The following is a 22,237-nucleotide window of genomic DNA, read 5'->3' as shown; positions in this document are numbered from 1 at the left end:
AAGTGACACTATTCACTATTTATGTGCATTATTTGAAGGACAAATATGTGGATTATGTGGACCTAATACTCTATAGATAAATATTTCAAGGAAACTAACCTTTTGTTGCAGGTTGTTGTGGAGCATCCAAAATTAATGCCGGAGGTTTGAAGACAGCCAAAGGAAATTAGTGGAGTTGAAGTATTAGATATCTTAGATTAACTTTGAATTGTATTATTAACTGGCATGTAATAAATTTTTATTATTCTTGTAAATTAGTTTTAGAAAGAGTTATGGAATGACACATAAAAAACATGTTTGTCCTTCAAATGTTCGTTAGGCCTACCTCTGGCATAAAGAGGTCCCTGCATTATAAAACGCGATGTATTATGTGCAATAATGTGTTTATATGCAATAAGATGTCCTTACCGTATACTGACTCATTATCTTTTTCTTTTTCTTGTTTTATTATTTTTCTTTTAAAACTTATTTTCAAAACAAAAAGGTTGACTTGTGCTAAAGGGGAACTGGCGGAGCATTCATATTTCACACGACCTAAAGCCAAGAAATCAGACTCTGACTCATTACTAATCACCTGGTTAACTAAAAGGACTCCTTCTAAAATGGAGAAAAGTTTGATCAATGCGACCACTTTATTTGAGTCATCTCTTAGTTTACCGATCACAAGTAATCCCACATCCTCTAATGAACCAGAAAATACATTTACAGATAATTGGTCGTCTGGAGCGACGAGTTGCTGAATTAAGCCACATGGTACTTCAAAATCAGTAATTTTCTCAAAATCCGCCACATATAACTCCATCTCATGGGGTTCGTTAGACTTTGCCTATGCCAGATTCTCAAACCAAGCAAGCTATTTTACCTCTTCTCGACCAGCTCATTCCGAATCAGGCACCCACCTCATAATGCGGGTATTTTTAAATTTCAATTTAGGCAACCCACATAGGGTTCGACCCCCCCTTTTTTATTAAAAACAAAAAAAAACTCAAAAGTTCTTATTTTGATCAACGAACTACGTTTGGCCTGACTTCCTGTTGGATACGTAGGCAGCCCATATCGGGTTCGACCACTCTTTTCAAATATTTCAGTGTCTTTGTTTTGTGGTTGGAACTACGTGTGGCCTGATTTCCTTTTGGATACGTAGGCAACCCGAGGCGGGTTCGGCCCTTCTATTTTAAAATTTTCAATATTTTCGGTTTGTCCAACTATTTTGGTTCCTATAAGATACATAAGGATTTTTATATAAGATTTTGGTCTTCCCACTGTTTAAATTCATATGTCTTAGTAGCTTGAAACTGGGACAAATTTTGAAATCGGTCAAATCGCTTCCCAAAACTTTCATTATAAGTTCTCACTTTTCAATCGTTTAGAACCAAGTGCCTCCAGGACTTGAAACTGGGATAATTTTTAAAAGTTAGCACAAAGGTGGTCTTAAATGTTTGACGATTCTAAATAAAAGTCCGCCCATATCTTTCTAAAAATGTTGATAAATTCAAATTCGAGTCTTTACAATCATTCTATCTATTAGAGCCACTAAGTATTTCCCTTCGAAGTCATCCAAATCTTGTTATTCTCAAAATACACTTTTATTACTTATAACTGAAACTCCCGGGCAAAGCAAAATATCTGGTGGGACATCGAAGAACGTGGACGCAACCGAAGCAAAAATCAATTCAAGGACCAAGTTCCCCAACAAGCACAAGTCAACCAATTTTCTTTAAACTCACAACTTTTCTTTGATGAGACAGGTTTCAATTAACATAGATGTGGCGCATATTTAACTCTTCTTCAAATTTTAGTTATGGACGTGAACAAAGAGTTAGCCTTCTGCAAAAGGCAAATATTCTTCAATGTGGATGTAAATTTAGCTTGCGCTAAACGGTGGATGTTGTTCCATTCTTCATGAAATTTTGGTCGCAACAGCGGACATGAATTTATCTTCTCAACCAAGGGTTGTGAGCATAATTCTTTCAAACCCAGCTATTTACATATTCTTATCACTAACAGTTGTTTTAGCTCGTGGCATTTCTCGATGGATCAAGGGCACATAATCGTGGAGTTATCTTTCTTCAAGGTGGATACGGACATGGTCACCTATTATCGGGTTAAATTCCTCAACTTTTTCATCACTTTATATATACTTATTTATTTCAAATCGATAACAAGTTATTTTTTTTAGAATGTGATATTTACTAAGATGACAAGATCGAGATCTTGCATCATATATTAAATTGTGGAATAATTATAGATTTAACTTCCGTCACAACAGGACATGGACTAGGTTGTGGATATAAATGTGGATACCTTTCTACAATACCATTTTAAGTAGACGTGAATTTACATTTACATTGTGGATGTGAGCGTGGAAGTGGAAGTAGATTTATATTACAAAAGAAAAACACACATATAATTATGAAAAGTGGATGCAGATTTATTTTTCGAAAGTAGAAGTGGATTTATTTTTGTACCGTATAATACGGACGCGGAAGTAGGAGTGGATTTTTCTTTTCTTGCACCGTATGATACGGACATGAAAGTAGAAGTGGATTTATTTTGCATCATATAATACGGGTTGGAAGTAAAAGTGGATTTATTTTTGCAACGTATGATATGGACGTGGAAGTAGAAGTGGATTTATTCATTACACCGTATAATACGGACGTGGAAGTGGATGTGGATTCACATTTTTTTGTATTGTAGAAGTGGATGGGGATCCAAATTTCAATTCAGGCGCCCACCTTAGAATGCGGGTATTTCAAATTTCAATTGAGGCACCCACCTCCGAATGCGGGTATTTTATTACAGGCACCCACCTCCGAATGCGGGTATTTTATTACAGGCACCCACCTCCGAATGCGGGTATTTTATATTTCAGTGCAGGCACCCACCTCTGAATGCGGGTATTTTATATTTAAAGTTCAGGCACCCACCTCCGAATGCGGGTATTTTATATTTCAAGTTCAGGCGCCCACCTCCGAATGCGGGTATTTAATGTTTTATATTTTCAGGCACCCACCTCCGAATGCGGGTATTTTATATTTCAGTACAGGCACCCACCTCCGAATGCGGGTATTTTATATTTCAGTGCAGGCACCCACCTCCGAATGCGGGTATTTTACATTTAAAGTTCAGGCACCCACCTCCGAATGCGGGTATTTTATATTTCAGTTCAGGCACCCACCTCCGAATGCGGGTATTTTATATTTTTATTTCAGGCACCCACCTCCGAACGGGGCCAAACCCTGTATTGTCCCATGCACAACCATAAAGATGGCTTCAGGAAACATCTCTGCATTGCAGCTGAAGAAGGGGGTCCAGCGACAAGAACCCACGTTCCTAGCTACCCTTTGCATTGAAGAGATTGAGCGTTCTTCGGGTCCCATTCCAATGCCCGTGAAAGAGCTCATGAAGGAATTTGAGGATGTCATGCCGCAAGATATGCCGAAACGACTCCCACCTAGGCGGACGGTCTATCATGAAATTGAATTAGTGCCGGGTGCGAAGCCACCTGCCCGGGCACCCTACAGAATGTCACAACCCGAACTCACCGAGCTTCGGAGACAGTTGACGGAGATGCTGGACACGGGGATCATCGTGACCTCCAAGTCGCCTTATGGGTCACCTGTACTATTCCAAAAGAAACACGATGGCACCCTAAGGCTTTGTGTTGACTATAGGGCCCTCAACAAGATCACCGTGAAGAACAAGTACCCCATACCACTAATGGCGGACTTGTTTGATAGACTGGGCGGTGCCACAGTGTTCACCAAAATAGACCTGAAGACAGGTTATTGGCAAGTCCGCATTGCGGAAGGAGATGAGTCCAAGACGACATGTGTGACAAGATATGGCACGTTCGACTTCCTGGTCATGCCGTTCGGTCTGACCAATGCTCCAGCCACGTTTTGCACTCTAATGAACCAGGTCTTTCGAGAATACATTGATGAATTTGTGGTGGTATACCTGGACGACATTGTGGTGTACAACAAAACATTAGGCGAACACCTGGAGCACCTAAGGAAAGTCCTAACTCGGTTGCGGGAGCATGAATTGTACGTAAAGCTATCCAAGTGCTCCTTTGCTCAGAAACAGATTGACTTCCTTGGGCATGTTGTCGAAGAAGGTCGCATCAAGATGGACCAACAAAAGATCAAGGATGTCACAGATTGGCCACCACCCAAGGATATCCATGCCTTGAGGGCGTTCCTTGGCCTATGTAACTTTTATCGACGGTTCGTCAAGAACTACTCCCTCATTGCATTACCACTGACAGAGCTCCTCAAGAATATTACACCTTGGGACTGGTCGCCAAAGAGAGCAGACGCTTTCAACTCACTAAAAGTGGCTATGTCTAGTAGCCCTATTTTGGCCTTGCCCGACTTGACCAGACCCTTCGAAGTAGAGACGGATGCCTCTGATTACGCCTTGGGCGGAGTCTTGCTACAAGAGGGGCACCCGGTGGCCTACGAAAGTCAAAAATTGAAAGATGCGGAACGGCGCTATGCGGCTCATGAGAAAGAATTATTGGTTGTCGTCCATTGCTTGCGCCTTTGGAGGAACTATCTTCTGGGTTCCCCTTTCGTGGTGAAGACGGACAACACGGCTGTCAGTCACTTTATGACCCAGCCAAACCTAAATGGCCGCCAGGCTAGATGGCAGGAACTTCTAGCGGAATTTCACTTCAATCTGGAATATCGAAGTGGGAAGACCAATCATGTTGCGGATGCACTGAGTCGAAGGGCCGATCTAGCATCAGTATGCCTGCTTGCCACCCTTAGGGGAAGCGAGGTGGCTACCACCATAAAAGATCAAATCCAGGGCCTTCTCACCAAGGACCCTTCGGCACAGTATTTGGTTGACCTAGCAGGTCAAGGAAAAACTCGCCAGTTCTACATGGAAGATGGGTTCCTGAAAGCAAAAGGGAACCGCCTTTACGTTTCTAAAGGAGGAGATTTGCGGAGAACTCTCCTGATGGAATGTCACGATACTCTATGGGCAGGCCAACCTGGAGAAGAACGTACCATGGCATTGCTACGCCGTGCATATTATTGGCCCCAGATGGCAGATGATGTCGCTCAGTATGTGAAGACTTGCTTAGTATGCCAGAAAGACAAGTCTGACCGTTTGACACAAGCGGGCCTGTTGGAGCCCTTACCTGTCCCAAAGAGGCCTTGGGAAAGCGTCTCACTGGATTTCATCACTGGCTTACCCAAGGTTGGAGATCTCACGACTATCTTAGTCGTGGTTGATCGGTTTTCTAAGTATGCTACTTTCACTGCGGCACCCAAGCATATATCAGCAGAGGAGACAGCTCGACTCTTCTTCACCCATGTTGTCAAATATTGGGGCCTGCCCAAGGATATTGTTAGTGACCGCGACTCTCGCTTCACCAACAACTTTTGGACCCAGCTCTTTAAGTGCTTGGGGTCTAAATTGAGCCACAGCTCGAGTTTTCACCCGCAATCCGATGGTCAGACGGAGCGGTTCAATGGCATGTTGGAGGAATACTTGCGGCACTTTGTTACCGGCTCGCAGAAGAATTGGGTGAAGCTATTGGATGCGGCCCAACTGTGTTTCAACTCACAAAAGAGCTCTAGCACAAATAGGAGCGCTTTTGAAATTGTTACCGGGCAGCAACCGCTACTCCCACACACTGTGAATGCCCCAAACATGGCCAAATCTCCACGAGCAGCTAGCATCTCCAAAGAATGGAAGCAGAATCTAGAGATAGTGCGGAGCTATCTGGTAAAAGCACAAAAGCGGATGAAGAGACATGCTGATCAGAATCGTCGCTTTGTGGAATATCAGGTTGGGGACAAGGTGATGGTGAAGATCCCCAAGAGATACTTATTTGCAGGGGTCCACGACCCTTGCCTGTTGCAAAAATACATTGGCCCTCTGTCCATTGAGAGGCGCATCGGGAAGGTAGCATACCGGGTGGACACCCCAGCTTGGTGGAAGATTCATCATGTGTTCCATGTCAGTCTTTTAAAGCCTTTTCGAGAAGACACAGAAGACCCTTCACGCAGCCAGCTCACAATACCCAGTATTCGAGGCCCACAAGCAACTGGGAAAAGGGTAGTAGAAGCTATCCTCAACGATCGAGTCATACATGCCTCAAGGAAAGATCACCAAGAGTTCCTGGTGAAATGGCTGGGATGTGATGCTGAAGAGAATACGTGGGAGAGGGGCACCAGCCTCAAAGCCTGCAAGCACCTGATCGATGACTACCTTGCAAGCAAGGCGCCGAAGACGTCGCCAACTCAGGTGGGGGAGAATGTCATGGGCGGCTTTCCAGCCATGCCCCATGACCCCTTGGGCGCGCCCCATGGCGCCATGGCAAGCCTCTCAGCGCATAGCGCCATGGACGGCCCCGTGGTCTCGGACGCCCCAAGTGACAAGGTTGCTTCTGCCAATGTCACCCCTTCAATGTCCCTCGCTCGCGCCCCTGCGCTGGCCGTGCCTCAACGCGTGCCCAGCGCCCAGTGACAATGCAGCTCTGCTACAGTGCCAGCGCTCAGCGCCTAGTGCCTGCGCCCCAGTGCGCGCGCGCACGACAGTGCCCCGACCAAGGGAGCACATGGACCTGCTCTAGTTAGGTCTCTTTTGTTGTAATTATAGAGTAGTTTACTTTATGTATTTTTGGTTGTGATTCTCTAGCAAGCCTATGTCTAGTTCTATGACTTGGGTTTTTATTTTTAAAGCATTATTAGGGGGGATCAAGCAATCAAAACTTTCAAGCAAGCAATCAATTCTCTGTACTGGTGTCTCTCCCCCTCGACACCGCTTGCTTTCTTTGTAATAGCTTTCATTAATGCAAACAACTCTTTTCTCAATTCACTTTCCTGTTCTCTCAATTGCTCTTGACATTGGTTTTCCCGCACGGCACTGACAGTCTCGTCTAGCGTGCGGAGGGGACCCCGGTTGGCGGACAGTAACCTTAGAATCATCGGTTGCTTAGCCTTACGTCGCCCTTCCAAGAAGTCTCAGGAAGGCGCCGCGTAACAGACATAATGCATAATTTTCCCAAAAAAAAAAAAAAACACTAAAATTATTCTACACAGTTCAAGATTTTCTCATTTAATATGTGAATAAATAAAAGGTGTTTATATACAAATATAGGCTACATGAGGTAAATATTTTCTCCCACTAAACATAGAGCGTAATTTTTCCCAAGAAAAAAAAAAGGCAATCTACAAAGTTGAAGATTTAACTGACCTTCTAAAGCTTCTTTAATTTTGCGTTTCTTTTCATAAAGCAAACGTTCTTTCCCTTCTAAGATTTTTCTGTATAGATATTCTCTTCGTAACCTAATGTTTCTTCTATGCATGGCTGCCTTCAAAACGTTGTCGTTTTCAAGGTTTTGTTGGTGTTAGGGTTTAAGAGATTATTTTTGGAGAAGAAGAAAGGAAGGGTTTTGTGATAAAAGAATTATTGAAATGGGCTTTGTTTTGATCTTGCAATTTTTTGACCCAATGGGTCATTAGCACTTTTTCCCTTCAAATGGGCTGGTCTTATAATTTTGGGCATTTTACATAAATAGCAAACATTTAGGGTTTAATCAAGTTGCATAGCTAATGTTTCAATATTTACGTTCTGTAGCAAATCAGCCCAGCTTTCACATATGTATTCAATTTTCTTTTTTTAGCTGTATTCATGAATACAATAATTTTTTTTTCCACTGTATTCATAAAATAATTATCTGTATTCATAAATTGGCTTGTTGTATTCATGAATACAACGAGTAAAAAACTGAATACATATACACCAATAATTACACAAATACATCATATTTTCAGGTATGTATACAACAAATACAGGTGAAAAATATTGTATACAACATAGATACACCAAAAATTAACAAAAAGGCCATATTTTTCGGTATGTATACAACAAATACAAAACGAAAAAAATTGTATACACGGTAAATATACAACAAATACAGCGAAAATCTAGACTTTTTCCAGATCTGACCGGAAAATATTTTTCGGTATGTATACAACAAATACAAGCGAAAAATATTATATACACGGTAAATATACAACAAATACAATGAAAATCTAGACTTTTTCCAGATCTGATCGGAAAAAAATTCCAGCGAATACAACGATGACATTTTTTTCCGACGTAGATCTGAGTTTTTTCTTCTTCTCCGGCATAGATCTGAGGTTCTTTTCCGGCGTGCCCTCGTCGGCATTTTGAATTCTTCGTGGTGGCGACGGCGGAGATTGGAGGGACTTCGTCGAAGCTTCGCCGACCAGCGAATCCGTCATAGATCTGGGTTTTTTCCTTTTTGCCTCCGGTTATTGCAGTTGCCCATGTTCGTACTTGTATTTACTTTGTTGGTAAATAGCAACTGTGTTTCTTCCTACTCATCAGGATACTAAACACCTTAATCTTGTTTCTTTTTTAACACAAGAACTCACAAGAAAAGGACATAATTGCGAATGAGGCCTATTTCCTTTTGGAGATACTTCTCAAATCAAAAGCCTAAAAGAACGTTTGAGTACGCATGAATTAAAATGAATTCTACATAAACTAGATTTAGGATTTTACCTGCAACAATTTCACAGAAATGGGAGCTCCGGCGGTGGCGGTGGCCGGCGGCGGAGCAGTGGGGAGAAGAGGGGGTGAGAGAGATGGGAGGGATAGGTTGGGAGTGAATAGTGTGATGAGTATTCTATTTTGTGTGTGTATATATATAGTTACTAAATGTTATTAATATACAAATGTTTGCTATGAGAAGTAATTAAGTTAAACTATAGCTACTAAATGTTAATACCCACTGTATGTTTGTTATATCATGTAATTATTCCTTTAATTTTTGTCAGTCAAAATCTTTTTTTTGTGCGGATCACCCTTTATTTGGGTTGGTCTTTAATATTTGCCCTTCAAATTGGTGATCTTTAAATTTTACCCCTCGCATAACACTCCAAGGTTGTGGGTTCGAACCCCAGCTCAGTTAAAAAAAATAAAAAATTGCAAGGCAGAATTTTGCAAAACTGCCAGCAAAATTCTGCCTGTGCAGTCCCAAATTCTGCTTGAAGGACAGAATTTAAAGACCACCATTTTGAGGGGTAAAAATTGAAGCCCATCTCCGGTGAAGGGCAATCCTGCAAATTGCCCAGTCAAAATCGAACTTATACATCAAAAAATTTGAGTGGATTTAACTTCATAAGGACTGGTCTTTAATTTTTGTTAGGACTGGTCTTTAACTTTTGTCCCTCAATTCGCTGGTCTTTAATTTTTGTTCCTACTTCTCATTTAACAAAAGAAATACATAGATTGCTTCTGTGGCACTGTATAATACAGTAGTTCTTCTATTGGTTTTTTCAGTGCCTTAGCCAGCAAAATACTTTTGATAGTGTAGTCTATTGTTGATTCAGTATCTAGCAAGTTTAGTTAAATTGTTGAGTACGGGCCTACGGGGATGAAAATGCAACTGAGGGTTGGATCACATAGGCTACCTTTAGAATCGGCAAACAACTAAACAAAACCTCACTGACCATCATCAAAAATAGTTCTAAAATTATGTGCAAGCTAAAAAGATTATATGTTTAACACAAAAGGGAAAAGAGAATTATTGACCAAATAACGAAGTTACAAAGAAAAAGAATCACTCCATTTCGCTCTTTCCTCAAATCATTTAAGCTGCAATAACCTCAGGAAAGGATTCATATGAATCAATTTTGAGATTAAAAAAAAAAAACTAGCACATTATACATAACATTATATTTCGAGTTCAAGACATTACAACATCTCCTCTCTGTGGAATTGGAAGCCGCAAATTAAGTCAAATATGTTGCTCTAAGATCAATCACCTCTCCTGCATTTCAACTATCAAATATATGTCCTGCTAAGAGACGTTTTTTCGGTAACAAAATTGATTTTAGCAGCAATAATCACCAAAATATTAAATCAACTCCTGTTGGTGCAAAAGGAAAGACGTGGAGGCTTCAATTCAAAGTTCATATTCTTCATGCTCAGTCACCTAGAAGCGTCCGCTTTTTGGATGTGTTCATGTAAGGCCTTATGACCCATTCAGTTTGAGCTTCATCTTGATCCATCGTTCCTAATTTGATCTACATGTAAAAACAAGTTGATCGGGAATGAGCAGTCAGCAACAGATGGATTACAGATCAAGATCAGCAAAACGAAAGGTTATCACACGTTCCTAACAACATAGTTTGAAATCCATGCAATATGCAATTGACATTCAATAAAGAAAAAGCGCAAGCACTTGGCAACTAACGTAGTATATATACGTTATTCCCCCCATCCAGCCGGGAATATTATATGGACATGTAGGTCTGGTTATTAAACTTAGATGAGTCAAAATACCACAGTATCAGAACTATTCATAAACATGGATTAAAGAAATATGACGAGCCAGGTCTCATTTTAATTATGATTACCTGGTAAAGCCGTAGTTCAAATCGAGGGCCAACCTCTTTCAGATCAATTGATTTCGGACCTCCATGCTTTTCATAAATGTGATGTCTGCATGTTTGAATCAAATTTAGTACAAAGCGAGGGGAGGCAAAAAGAAGCTATACATCCAATAAATCATCAAATTTATACCTATGTTTTAGCTATCCTCTCTGTCAATTAGAAAATGCAAAGCTCTTTTCCCTTATCGCTTAGGTCCTATATAAAGGCCATTCAACAAGACAAGTGAGGGATAGCCTAATGATAACGACCATCCACCAGAGGGTTATTCGAAATCTTAGTGAAACACTAGATTTCTTCTCTCTTTTTTTTTCCCTTTTTTTTTTTTTTTTTTGGGTAATAGTGGTGTCCAGGCTAGCTTGGACGCACCTCGACTAATTCCACGGGATACCTGCCACTTCCCACCAGCAACAACACCAAGTAACTACGTTCAGATGGGAAGAAATCACCTAGTGTTTTTGTCGCTGCTGGAATTTGAACTTGAGACCTCATGGCTCTTAACCCATTTCATTGACCGCTAGGGTAAACCCTTCAGTGCAACATTGGATTTCCTATCTCATGTCTGCTTTTCTGAAAATATACCGATTGAATTGAAGGATTTCTTCAAACAACAAGGGGTTGGTTCAACTATCCAATAAAATGATTTTGCACATGTTTCCCATCTCCTCTCAAGAAACAAGTGGGCTTTTCCTTTGCAAAACTGTGCTCAATACCATATGTGGCATTCCGTTAAGATCGAACCATGAGGTTGGTGGTTTGAGTCAATCAAGAGAGTAAAGTGGGAAAAGCTACTGTTGTACTCCTGGAGAGGAGAGGTTATGAAATTTAAGCAGGATATTCAACTCCTGCATGGTCTTGTCATTATCCATTTGTTTGTCTATTTCTCTCCTTTTAACTTTTTGAGTAGTGAAAGTATGAAGCATATCATGGATCTACCCCCTTCTTTTTGTTAGATCTTTTTGTTAGACTATTTCCTGCAAACCATGGGCCCCACAATGTCAGAACTAAAGAAAGGTTAATACTTTCTGAGAGATTTGCAAAAACACAACAAATGTTGCAAAAATAAAAAGGTAAGAACAGAACATAGTCGGGTGCAATCAGAGAAACAGTAATCAGCTATATATCTAATTGTTTAAGAATAGCTAATTCAAAAGATACACTTTACAAGCTTCATTCTGCTTGTAGGGCACCACTATAATTTCAATTATTTAGTTACTATGAAGAAGAAACTAACCTGAATGAAATGTAGTCTGACTGGTTAGCAAATGTGATAATACGTTTTGTATCAGGCTTGGGCACAGGAAACAAATGCTTTAGGATGTTAACTGTCCTCTCACCAAGCTGCATGATCAAAATATCCCTGGTGAGTATAAACAGTATATGCGATGCTACACTAAGAATACAAAGACTCCAGATATTCATATATTTATAGAACTTCCAAGGATTGATTTTGTCGACCAACCAGTTTCAAAGAATCTTGATGTTAGTATTTCACCAACTGGGAGCCATTGTGAAGCTATGGACTTTGATATGGAGATAGGGGCGTCAAACTGGCGGGTTGGGCTGGATTAGGAGGGTCAAATAGGCTGAGTTAATAAATGGGCGGGTGAAAAGTTACTTGGGCTGAAAGGGGGTGGACTAAAATGTGCTAAAAAGCGGGTCATAACCCAACCCACCCAATTCTTACTAAGTGTTGATTTCTCTGCTCTTTATTATTTTTTAAGTACCTAATAAATCTCGTTTTATTCTTTATTATGGATATATATATATATAATATCAAATAAAAAAATGTCATTTTGAAAATATTTTGACAAAGGATTCTATGGGTCAATTTGGGCTACACATCAGCCCAACTTATAGATGGGTTGAAACAGGTTAGGCTAAAATGGGATGAGCTAATAAATGGCGGACAAACTTGAATGGGTTGGGCAAGTCATGTTTTCATGAGCTAATTTTGTCATATTCATCCCTATATGGAGATAACATAGAATTCTTTTTTCCTTTGACAATATCTCTAGCAAGTCTATTGGAATGCATGAACGGATGATAAGTTATACTCTTCATGAAAAAAGGGATGTCAGAGATTACCTTCGTTGAAAATTTGTCAAATATCAAATGTGGGTACGCCTCAGGCATTGTTCCCATAGATTTTTTGTCCTTTATATCATGTCTTGTGACCTGCACCAAAACGGTAGATGAAGACATCATCTACAACTCACACAGCAGCAGAAGACTTCTGGGCTGTACTAGGGAAGAATAAGACCACTTACCACATTGAGCAATCCAAAGTAAGCAGTTGGACCAAAAGGCAGATGGCTAATGATAATACCATCAGGCACACCACGATGCTCGTGGACCAAAATTACATCTGTAAAATCATGAGCTCGGCAGGTTTCAATTATTTCTGATATAACCTGCAAAAAGAAAATAGAGTTAAATACAAACACGTGATGAACAAATACAAGGTATGCAAACAGCTTGAAGCTATGCTGCTCTGACTCTCCAAAAATTTTGTCGTATTCATGACGGATCCTCCAAAAATACACTACTTTTTGAAGAATCCGAACAACATAGCCTTGAAGAACAAAATAGCTTGTTGCGCAAGTAAGACTTAAGCCAAATCACCTTCCCCGCAAAAAAAAAGGGACTAACGGCTCGTTTGGTTAGAAAACAAGTTACCCCGGGATAACTAATCCCGGGATTAGTTATCCCGGGATGCCGGGATTTTTATTCCACCCTCAATGTAGGTTAAAAAAACACTTTAATCCCGGAATTAGTTATCCCGAGTATTTATTCCAACCAAACGTGGGATAAGGCGGTGCTAAATTTTTATCCCAGGACTATTTTTGCTTATCCATCATACCAAAAGAGCCCTAAAAATCAAAGTATCGGACCTCCTTCCTTTGCAAAAAAGGAAAATACGTGATGTCCATTGCCATGTGCTCTCTTCATTTTATAAAAAAAGGGCAGGCCGGTGCACTAAGCTCTCGCTATGCGCGGGGTCCGGGGAAGGGCCGGACCACAAGGGTCTATTGGTATATTCAATTATTTTTTCAAGATAGTTTGCAAAAGTGTATATATGTGTGTTTGAAACAGTGTTCCAGTATTACTCTTTGTGTTTCACTATATAAACATACAGACACAAAAATGTACATATACACATACATTTAAATTGGTCATTTAAACTAATGCAACACCTCATCCTATTCCGAAACAAGTTAGAGACAACAGTTCCAATTCTCATATTATGATTCTTTATGCATTGAAGTCTCAACAAGAACATAATTCTCAATAGTAGACCAACCTGACCACCTCGATTCATCCGCTGAGCATTAGGGAACACAATTTTCAACTCCTGTCTCCATACAACAACAGGGAAAAAGGAAGAATAGGGCATGAGAAGTGTCAATTTAAAAAATATAGTCATCAATTTTGATGACTTGTAAAAGAAAGGAGTGAAGGGGTTAGGGGACTACGCAATATAATAACAGGAAAATTTAAGGATACACCAACCTTGACAAACTGAGTAAGAGGAGCACTAGGATTTCTTGATGTGGTAAGCAAAATTTTGGGATCTTTTTCAGTTGCATTAGCATATTCATCATCAATAGTTGATCGAGGAACTGCATCAACATCATTAAAATTAGACAAAAGCCTTCTCTTAGCAAATACATAGCATGTACAACTATAACTCAACACGTAATGTAATTGGAGAACATCTCAACAATAACAAGCCACTATGATCTACTTGTACATGCATATTCCCATCTGTGAATTTATTATTAAAAGATCAAAAAGAGCGAGAGGGAGAGAGAGATTTTGTCATAGAAAGGCATGACTAAGATACAGCATTAAAGGACCAATAACTGTAAAGGTTATATGTCCCGACCACACAGTTTTTAACACTAAAAGGGAGTTTTGTAGAGCAAGGAAATGAAAATGGCTCTACAACAAACCCTCAAAACATTTTTTTTCCTTTTTTTATTGATTAATCAAAATTAAAAATCTCAACTTTATCCTTTTTTACATAAGGTCCACATAACCCCAGGGACCACGGCCAATAGACTGTAAAAAGTTGTGGCAACTTGGCGGTGAACCAGAATGAACTATACACAGGGGACTACGTACTGAATCCTGAAAATCTTTAAAATGATGATATGGAAGTGAAATTCATAACAGGAGCAAAATGAATTACTTTCATGACCAGCAAGATTTCACATCAACCATATTACAAGGTAACAGGAAGCGGTATTTGTCATTCTTCGAGTCAAATACCATAGTTGATCTTCACCAAAAGGCCGAGAAATGTATCCTGAGTCTAAAAGTATATAAACTGAGCAAAAAAGGTGTGAAAAAGGATCCTCCAGCCAGCACAAACACCTTGGTTTAGACAAATGAAAAAAGTTCGAATAGCAATTTTTTTACTCTACTAGGATTTGAACCTTGGTCACTAGGTCACATCCTAAAGGTTCCCATATTACATTGCACCTTCAATGATCACGAGGTCGCACCCTAGTGGTCAAAAATACATGACATTGCAAATTTAGCCAAAAATCCATTTTTTGGCCTACAAGTTATTTCTGTCAATAATTTTTAGCATCAGAAGCCTCACTTTCTAAGCTTTAGCGGCTAGCTCAGAATGACACCTTGATTAAAAAATAACGGTTAACTCATAATGCAACTGCAATATCCTATTTACCACAATGCCATGTTGACTGCACTTGACTACCTGTTACCTTGTGCCAGCACAAACACCAGGTAAATCCATTCAACAAGGTTTAGACAAATGAGAAGAAGTCCGTTGAATCCTAGGATTTTGAACCTTGGTTTCCCAAAATTCATTCAAGCTTCATTGACCACTAGGTCACCCTAAAGGTTCCCATAATACATTCCAACTTCATCGACCACTAAATCACACCCTTGCATGATGCTGCAAAATTTAGCTAAAAATCCATTCTTTGGCCTACAAGTTATTTCTGTCAATAATTTTCTAACATCAGAAGCCTCACTTTCTAAGCTTTAGAGGCTGGGTTAACTCAGAATGACACCTTGATAGGAAAAAGGTTAACTCATAATGACACTGCAATTTTTTTTGCTTACCACAGGCACGGTGACACATTGACTAATGCACTGGCTACCTTTACCTTCTACCAGCACAAACACCGAGTAAATCCGTTCAATAATGTTTAGACAAATGAGAAGAAGTCCGAATAGCATTTCTTTTTACTCTACTAGGATTTGAACTTTGGTCTCCCATAATTCATTCCAGCTTCATTGACCAGTAAGTCACACCGTAAAGGTTGACCTAAAACATTCCAAATTCATTGACCACAAGGGTGTGCAGAGGCAGAGCCAAGATTTTAATTTTGTGAATTCTAAATTTTAGAACAGCTACTTCATGTACTAATAACTGGTTTCTAAATTCATATGTGTACATATATAATGAATTTCTTAACACAGATACACAGTTTGAGTAAAAGCTATTGGGTTCGAGCGAACCATATCTAGGCTTCTACCTACGCCCCCGAGGGTCGCGCTGCGAATTCACCCAAAAATTCAATCTTTTGGCCATCAAGTTATTTATATCAATCATTTTAAGCAAACATACCACTTCTTCTCCTACTATTAGACACCAAAAACACTTCCACCCCAATTTAATCAAGTATCCCCATAGGCCATAACCAATACTAATTGCAGGATCCTTAATCAACCCTCTAAATTTATAAAACCATACAAACAACACATGGGCAAAACTCTAATTATAGGGGCAAAAAGGGAAACTAGCATACCAGCAGTATTTTCATCTTCAAGATCGATTTCTTTGCGAAGCGCAGCCTCTTCATTCCTTAGCTCAGTTGGTATCGGTTTTCCCTCTGAAAATGTCAAAAATTACAAATGAAACACAAAAAAAAAAAAAAAAAAAAAAAAAAGGATAATTTTACACACAAAAAGGAGCAATTTTTCAGATACCCAGTAACTTCAATGGCTTCTACAAATCTAAGATAATGAGAACTATTCACTTTATTTGAAATTTGAAAAAAACCTTGTTTTCACATTTTTCACTTAAAGTATATTCAAATAACCAAATATTTTTTGCAAAAAACTATAACCAAACACAACCCCACTACTTAAAAACGAAAAATTCAAAACAGTTCAAGATTTTCTCAATTATTTTGTGTAAGAAAATTTAGTATTAAAAACTGACTGACCCTCTAAAGCTTGTATAAAAGGAGTTTATCTTTATACACAACTATGGGCTAAACAGGGTAACAAACTCAAAATATGGGCCACAAGGGATAAATATTTTCTCCCACTAGACATACAAAGTAATTTTCCCAAAACAAAAAAGCATAAAAGAATTCTACAAAGTTGAAGATTTAAGTGACCTTCTAAAGCTTCTTTAATTTTGCGTTTCTTTTCATAAAGCAAACGTTCTTTCCCTTCTAAGCTTTTTCTGTATAGATATTCTCTTCGTAACCTAATGTTTCTTCTATGCATGGCTGCCTTCAAAACGTTGTCGTTTTCAAGGTTTTGTTGGTGTTAGGGTTTAAGGAGAAGAAGAAAGGAAGGGTTTTGTGATAAAAGAATTATTGAGATGGGCTTTGTTTTGATCTTCCAATTTATTGACCCAATGGGTCATTTGCACTTTTTCCCTTCAAATGGGCTGCTCTTTTAATTTTTGTCAGTCAAATTCTGCCTGAAGGGCAGAATTTAAAGACGGGCAATTCGCAGAATTGTCCTTCTTTTGGGGTGGTCTTTAAATTTTGCTCCTCATATTTGATATCTTTAAATTTTGCCCTTAGGCTAAACCCCATGAGTTTCAGGTTCGAATCTCCACACAGTCAAAATTTAAAAAAAAATCGCAAGGCAGAGTTTTAATTCGCTATGCCCCCACCGGCATACACTTGTGAAGGAATTACCAACGTTATGCTGGACCCGGCATACTTATGCCTTATGGGCAGACTTGACATAAGTATGTCGGGTCTGGCATAACTTTGATAATTCCTTCACAAGTTTATGCCTGGTCCGGCATAAAAGATGAGGGTACCTAGGAAGAATTTCATTGTCCTCCTTCCAATATTATTACAGAACTAAAAGGCTTCATGATAAAAACTTTGTGCGTGGCCTCTTCCACTCATCGTCATGCAAATGCTGTCAACAATTATCATAGTGTTAATACTCATGAAAAACTAGGCTTAGATATAATGAAACAAAATCACCACAACTATTCTTTTCTAACACTACTCCATGCTTTTCATAGATGTGATGTCTGCATGTCTCAATCAAATTTAGTACAAAGCAATGGGGAAAGAAGAAGCCGTATCTTATTCAACTATTCTCTCAGTATCTTAATGATTTCTGAAATAATCACTAGGCTAAGCTGCTGGAACAAATGTATAAAAAGCAATGACCAAAACAACTAAAAGAGCCATCCCTGAAATGAACTTGAAAACACACAAAAAAATGTTGCACGAGGAAATAAAAACTTCCTACATCTATAATTGTTTAAGAATAGCTAAGCCCAAAGATATACGCTTCATCCGCTCGTATGGCACCATCATTTTTTCAGTAATTTAATTACTATGAACAAGAAACTAACCTGAATGAAATGTAATCTGACTGGTTAGCAAATGTGATGATACGTTTTGTATCAGGCTTGGGCACAGGAAACAAATGCTTTAGGATGTTAACTGCCCTCTCACCAAGCTGCATGATCAAAATATCTCACGCTATATTAAGAATAAATAACTCTAGATAACATAGATTTTCGTTTCTTTTGGAAATATGCAAGTCTATTGAAATGAGGGTGAAGTTTTATTCTTCATCAAAAGGGGTGTTAGGAATTACCTTAGTTGAAAATTTGTCAAAAATCAAATGTGGGTACGCCTTAGGCATTGTTCCCAAATTCTGCCTGAAGGCAGAATTTAAAGACCACCATTTTGAGGGGTAAAAATTGAAGCCCACCTCCAGTGAAGGGCAATCCTGCAAATTGCCCAGTCAAAATCGAACTTATACATCAAAAATTTAGTGGATTTAACTTCATAAGGACTGGTCTTTAATTTTTGTTAGGACTGGTCTTTAACTTTTGTCCCTCAATTCGCTGGTCTTTAGTTTTTGTTCCTACTTCTCATTTAATGAAAATTTGTGGGCTAAAGTACCCTGTTCAGGCAAGAGATTTTGGATTCGATCCCCGACAGAGTAATAATTTCGCAAGGTTGAACCTATGCCTATTTGGGCGAAGTTACACATAACATATGCCTTGCCCGACAAAGGTTCAAGGAAATGAAGTTCTGCCTTAATTTCGTAACTATGCCTATAGGCATAGGTACTATGTAGTTTCATATGAACTTATGACCTGCGATTTTTTTTTTTTAACTCTACTGGGGTTCGAACCCAGGATCCAAATGTCAGGGGTAGTTTAGGCCACTTTTTTGTTAGTTAAAGTACAAAAGGGCAAAAATTAAAGACCCCTTATGCATATAGGGGCACAAGTTATGCATCGTAATATTCACAAGTCATGCCTACGCCCTTAAAAAACTCATGCCCCATTAGACATAAGCTCGATTTTGAAGGGTAAAAATTAAACATCAGCCCATTTGAAGGTCAAACTGGGCAATTAGAAATAATTGCACGGTGTGACCTTCAAATAAGCTGGTCTTTAATTTATGTAAAATCAGAATTTCTATCAAATCACACATTTGCCTTTCAAATTTGAGCGTATCTAACGGGGCATAAGTTTTTTAAGGTTACGGGGCATATCTTGTGGAATATTATGATGTGAAAATATAAACTTATGCCTCATGAAAAAGTTATTTGCATTGAAGGTAAACATTAAAGACCAGCACAAAATAGGAAGAAAAGTGCAAATGACCCATAGTTAAACTTGCAGATGGACTTACATCGGTTTGGGGTTTCCTCGTATATATGCTGGACCAAGGTATTGGACTCATTCTATTAGCATTGTGTATTAGCCTGAAAGGAGGAAGTGCACAAATAGGCAAATAGCTGTTGGGAGGATACATAGTTTTGTTTATAGCAAAGCCGAAAAAAACAGATTATTTAACATAAAAATTAATTTAAATAGCCGTTATTCAAAAAATAATAACTGATATATGTATAATCTATATCATTAGTGTATATTTTATGTATATTGGCCAACGGAAAAATAGTTTTGGTCAAGCGGCTTAGTGTATAACTGTTCCTTATTGAATGTTTAATCACTTTAGAATCAAATTTAGAGTTGCGATTCTAAACTTTCACCTTCAATCCTTTGAGTATGAAGTTAGAATTGCTAAAGCCTAAATTCATACCTCGGGGCTTAAAGTTTTAATGCGGGTTGTTTGTATGCTTTTCTAATCTTCTGGGTTGATGTTAGACTTTGGCATTCCAACTTTAAACATGAAGTAGGATGTATCTAGTAGTATAGATGTGGTGTAACACCTCGTATCTTCGAACTTATGTTAGACTCGTAACGTTATAGTTTTAGAGAAAAATTTGAAAGTTTGTACGTATTACGAAAGTGGTTGACCAGCCTACTTCGGGCACTCGTAACTTCTTGATTAGTTGATAATTTGAGAAAACTTAAAACATGAAAGTTGTATCCCTTTGGAATATCTTTCCAAAGGTATCTTATGGAACTCAAACGGAGCTCTGTGCTAAGAGTTATGCCTATTTTACTATCACTGGTCGGAGTAGAATATTCAGATTTTGGGTTACGTTTTTAGCGTTTTCCTACTCGAATTGAGACTCCTTATTTTATTATTGTATGAAGTAAAAACGTCCCTAACACTATTCTAAACCCTAAGAGACTATTCTTTTTCTCTCTACCTCCATCTCTAAGAACCTAGACACTTCAATCTTGCAAGAAACTCATTCTTGCAATCTAGAAAAATCAAGAAACCTTCAAGAATTCGGTTTGGCAATCTAGTTTCCTAAGGTTTCCTCCAAGGTAAATATTTTAATCAATAACCTTTGTATTCTACAAGATTTATCATTTATAAAGACTAGAATAAATCCATCTATCCCGTTACCCTATAAAAATCAAGAGTTGTTAAAAAGTTGGAGAAAACTCTAGTAGTTTTCTATTGAGTTTTATTCCGACCAGCCATATTAGTTTGGTGTTTTCCGATAATCTAACCGTTGTATCAAGCCCAAATTTTAACTGAGTGTTCATAACATATAAGTCTAAAATATGAACGGTGGAGATTGGATTTAGAGGTCCGGAGCAGTACCCTTTGAGCCACAAACAGTAGCTATGAAAATCAGTGAAAATCCTCTCAAGGTTTCCAAATTCAAAGCTTTTGGAATTCTTCTTCAAAGATTCAGACTTTTCTTCAAGTTTTGGAGCGACTAAGGTATGTAGAGTTACTATCTATGTGTGGAACATCATTGTTCTTCCCCACGCCTCATAATCCATAAATTATGATTCTCTGTGAAAACTAGGGTTTCTATACCATGCTCATGATAACCCTAGGTCTATGTCCATGATTATATTATGTATGAATTGTTATAGTTCCATCATTGAGTTCTTAATATTTCTTTATGATTATTAAGAATCTGTCCGTAATCTATGAAAAATCCATATATCTCATTTCATGGGTTCATGCATGCTAGTTTATGATATATTATGCTATTTTCAAGAAAATACTATACATGTTTTACAAGTTCATGCAAGCAAGATATAATTCATAATATCCATGTACAAGCAAGTTATATTCATGAAAACCATAGGCAGCAAGTGCCACTTATTTTACATGTTCATATTTTTTTGGGATTTGCTTAGTTAACCGAGAAGGCTCAGATAGCCCGAAACTACGTAGCCACCATAGGATAAGGGTTGTCAGCAAGGAGGCAACACCTTCATTATGCAGTTTTGATCCTTACATGTTTATTATTACTTAAATCTCATATTCCTGGCAAGATATGAGTGTTCTGCTGGTAGGACGCAAGTACCAGATCATGTTGTCGGTTATACTATATCACTCCCCATGTTACAAGCAGTTATATATATATATGTCTTTCTATTGATTTACTGTTTTCAGACTTTATTTATATGTGTTCATGCTCATGCTCATGTTCATGTCCAGGTTTTTCAGTTTCACTTCTTATCATGTTATTCCATGTCCCATGTTATTTCTTTCAGTTGCTTTACATACCAGTACATTCAATGTGCTGACGTCCCCTTTCTATTGCCCGGGAGCCGGCATTTCACGATGCAGGTTTGATTTACAGGACGACAGATTTGCTCGTTAGGACATTACTCGTACCAGCTTTTGGTGAGCCCCATATCATTCGGGGTTGTGTCTTTACTTCTATTTATGTTAGTTATACATTTAAGGTATGCCGAGGGCCTTGTCCCAATGAACAGTTTAGCAGACAGATTCATGTCAGAGGTTTCATAGACTAGTCAGTGGTCATGTTCAGTTGAGTTGGCCTTAATGGCTACATTACCATAATTTCGCATTCATGATATAATAATAATAATATTTTCAGACTTATGATTATTGAATTCCATGTTTTCACAATTCATGCATGTTTACTTTATATTCCGCATCAGTTCATGTCCCATGTAGACTCAGCAAGTCATGTGGTTCGCTCGGTCACATGCAGCAAAGCACAGAGTGCCGTGTTACGCCCAGACCATGATTCGGGGCGTGACATGTGGTTCATTTGAATGCACAACTTTTAGCTTAGATTTAGATTTATCTGTGTAAATTTCATTGAAATTGTTAAAACTATTAAACTGTGCTCCTAGAACTCACATAAGATGATGGGTTTAATGATTGGA

General features: G+C 38.6%; 2 protein-coding genes and 1 long non-coding RNA gene across 3 annotated transcripts in view; all 3 read right to left on the bottom strand.

Annotated features, from left to right (window-relative positions):
* Window positions 1–7,345, bottom strand: part of LOC132625903 (uncharacterized) — a 29,525-nt gene extending 22,180 nt beyond the window's left edge. Inside the window, exon 1 of the mRNA XM_060340534.1 lies at window positions 7,219–7,345. Within this exon, the coding sequence (XP_060196517.1) occupies window positions 7,219–7,330 (112 nt within the window). The 5' untranslated portion in view covers window positions 7,331–7,345. The remainder of the gene's footprint in view (window positions 1–7,218) is intronic.
* A 2,157-nt stretch (window positions 7,346–9,502) lies between these two features.
* Window positions 9,503–17,062, bottom strand: LOC132625904 (uncharacterized). The gene is made up of 9 exons (XM_060340535.1): window positions 16,836–17,062; window positions 16,239–16,322; window positions 13,963–14,072; window positions 13,754–13,804; window positions 12,720–12,863; window positions 12,538–12,627; window positions 11,684–11,790; window positions 10,416–10,500; window positions 9,503–10,082 (listed from the first exon to the last, which is right to left on the bottom strand). The coding sequence occupies exons 1-9, from the start codon at window positions 16,945–16,947 to the stop codon at window positions 9,984–9,986; spliced, it is 882 nt and encodes a 293-aa protein (XP_060196518.1). The 5' UTR covers window positions 16,948–17,062; the 3' UTR covers window positions 9,503–9,983.
* Window positions 17,063–17,691: 629 nt separating this feature from the next.
* LOC132629232 (uncharacterized) lies at window positions 17,692–18,353 on the bottom strand. Its single transcript, XR_009578153.1, has 3 exons — window positions 18,298–18,353; window positions 18,050–18,156; window positions 17,692–17,719 (listed from the first exon to the last, which is right to left on the bottom strand). It is a non-coding gene; the product is annotated as an uncharacterized LOC132629232 (long non-coding RNA).
* Between the last annotated feature and the right edge of the window lie 3,884 nt (window positions 18,354–22,237).

The sequence above is a fragment of the Lycium barbarum genome, chromosome 2 (assembly GCF_019175385.1).
Source record: "Lycium barbarum isolate Lr01 chromosome 2, ASM1917538v2, whole genome shotgun sequence".
NCBI classification, from domain to species: domain Eukaryota; kingdom Viridiplantae; phylum Streptophyta; class Magnoliopsida; order Solanales; family Solanaceae; genus Lycium; species Lycium barbarum.
The sequence above is the reverse complement of the archived record's forward strand: the minus strand, read 5'-3'. Positions and strand labels throughout refer to the sequence as shown.

What these genes read in the sequence shown, in the direction of transcription:
- LOC132625904 (XM_060340535.1), bottom strand. Translation starts at nt 16,947, where the DNA reads ATGCATAGAAGAAACATTAGGTTACGAAGAGAATATCTATACAGAAAA. An exon ending in AATTAAAGAAGCTTTAGAAG is followed by an intron (nt 16,323 to 16,835) that starts GTCACTTAAATC and finishes TGACATTTTCAG; the next exon opens with AGGGAAAACCGATACCAACT. An exon ending in TGAAGATGAAAATACTGCTG is followed by an intron (nt 14,073 to 16,238) that starts GTATGCTAGTTT and finishes ATGTTGATGCAG; the next exon opens with TTCCTCGATCAACTATTGAT.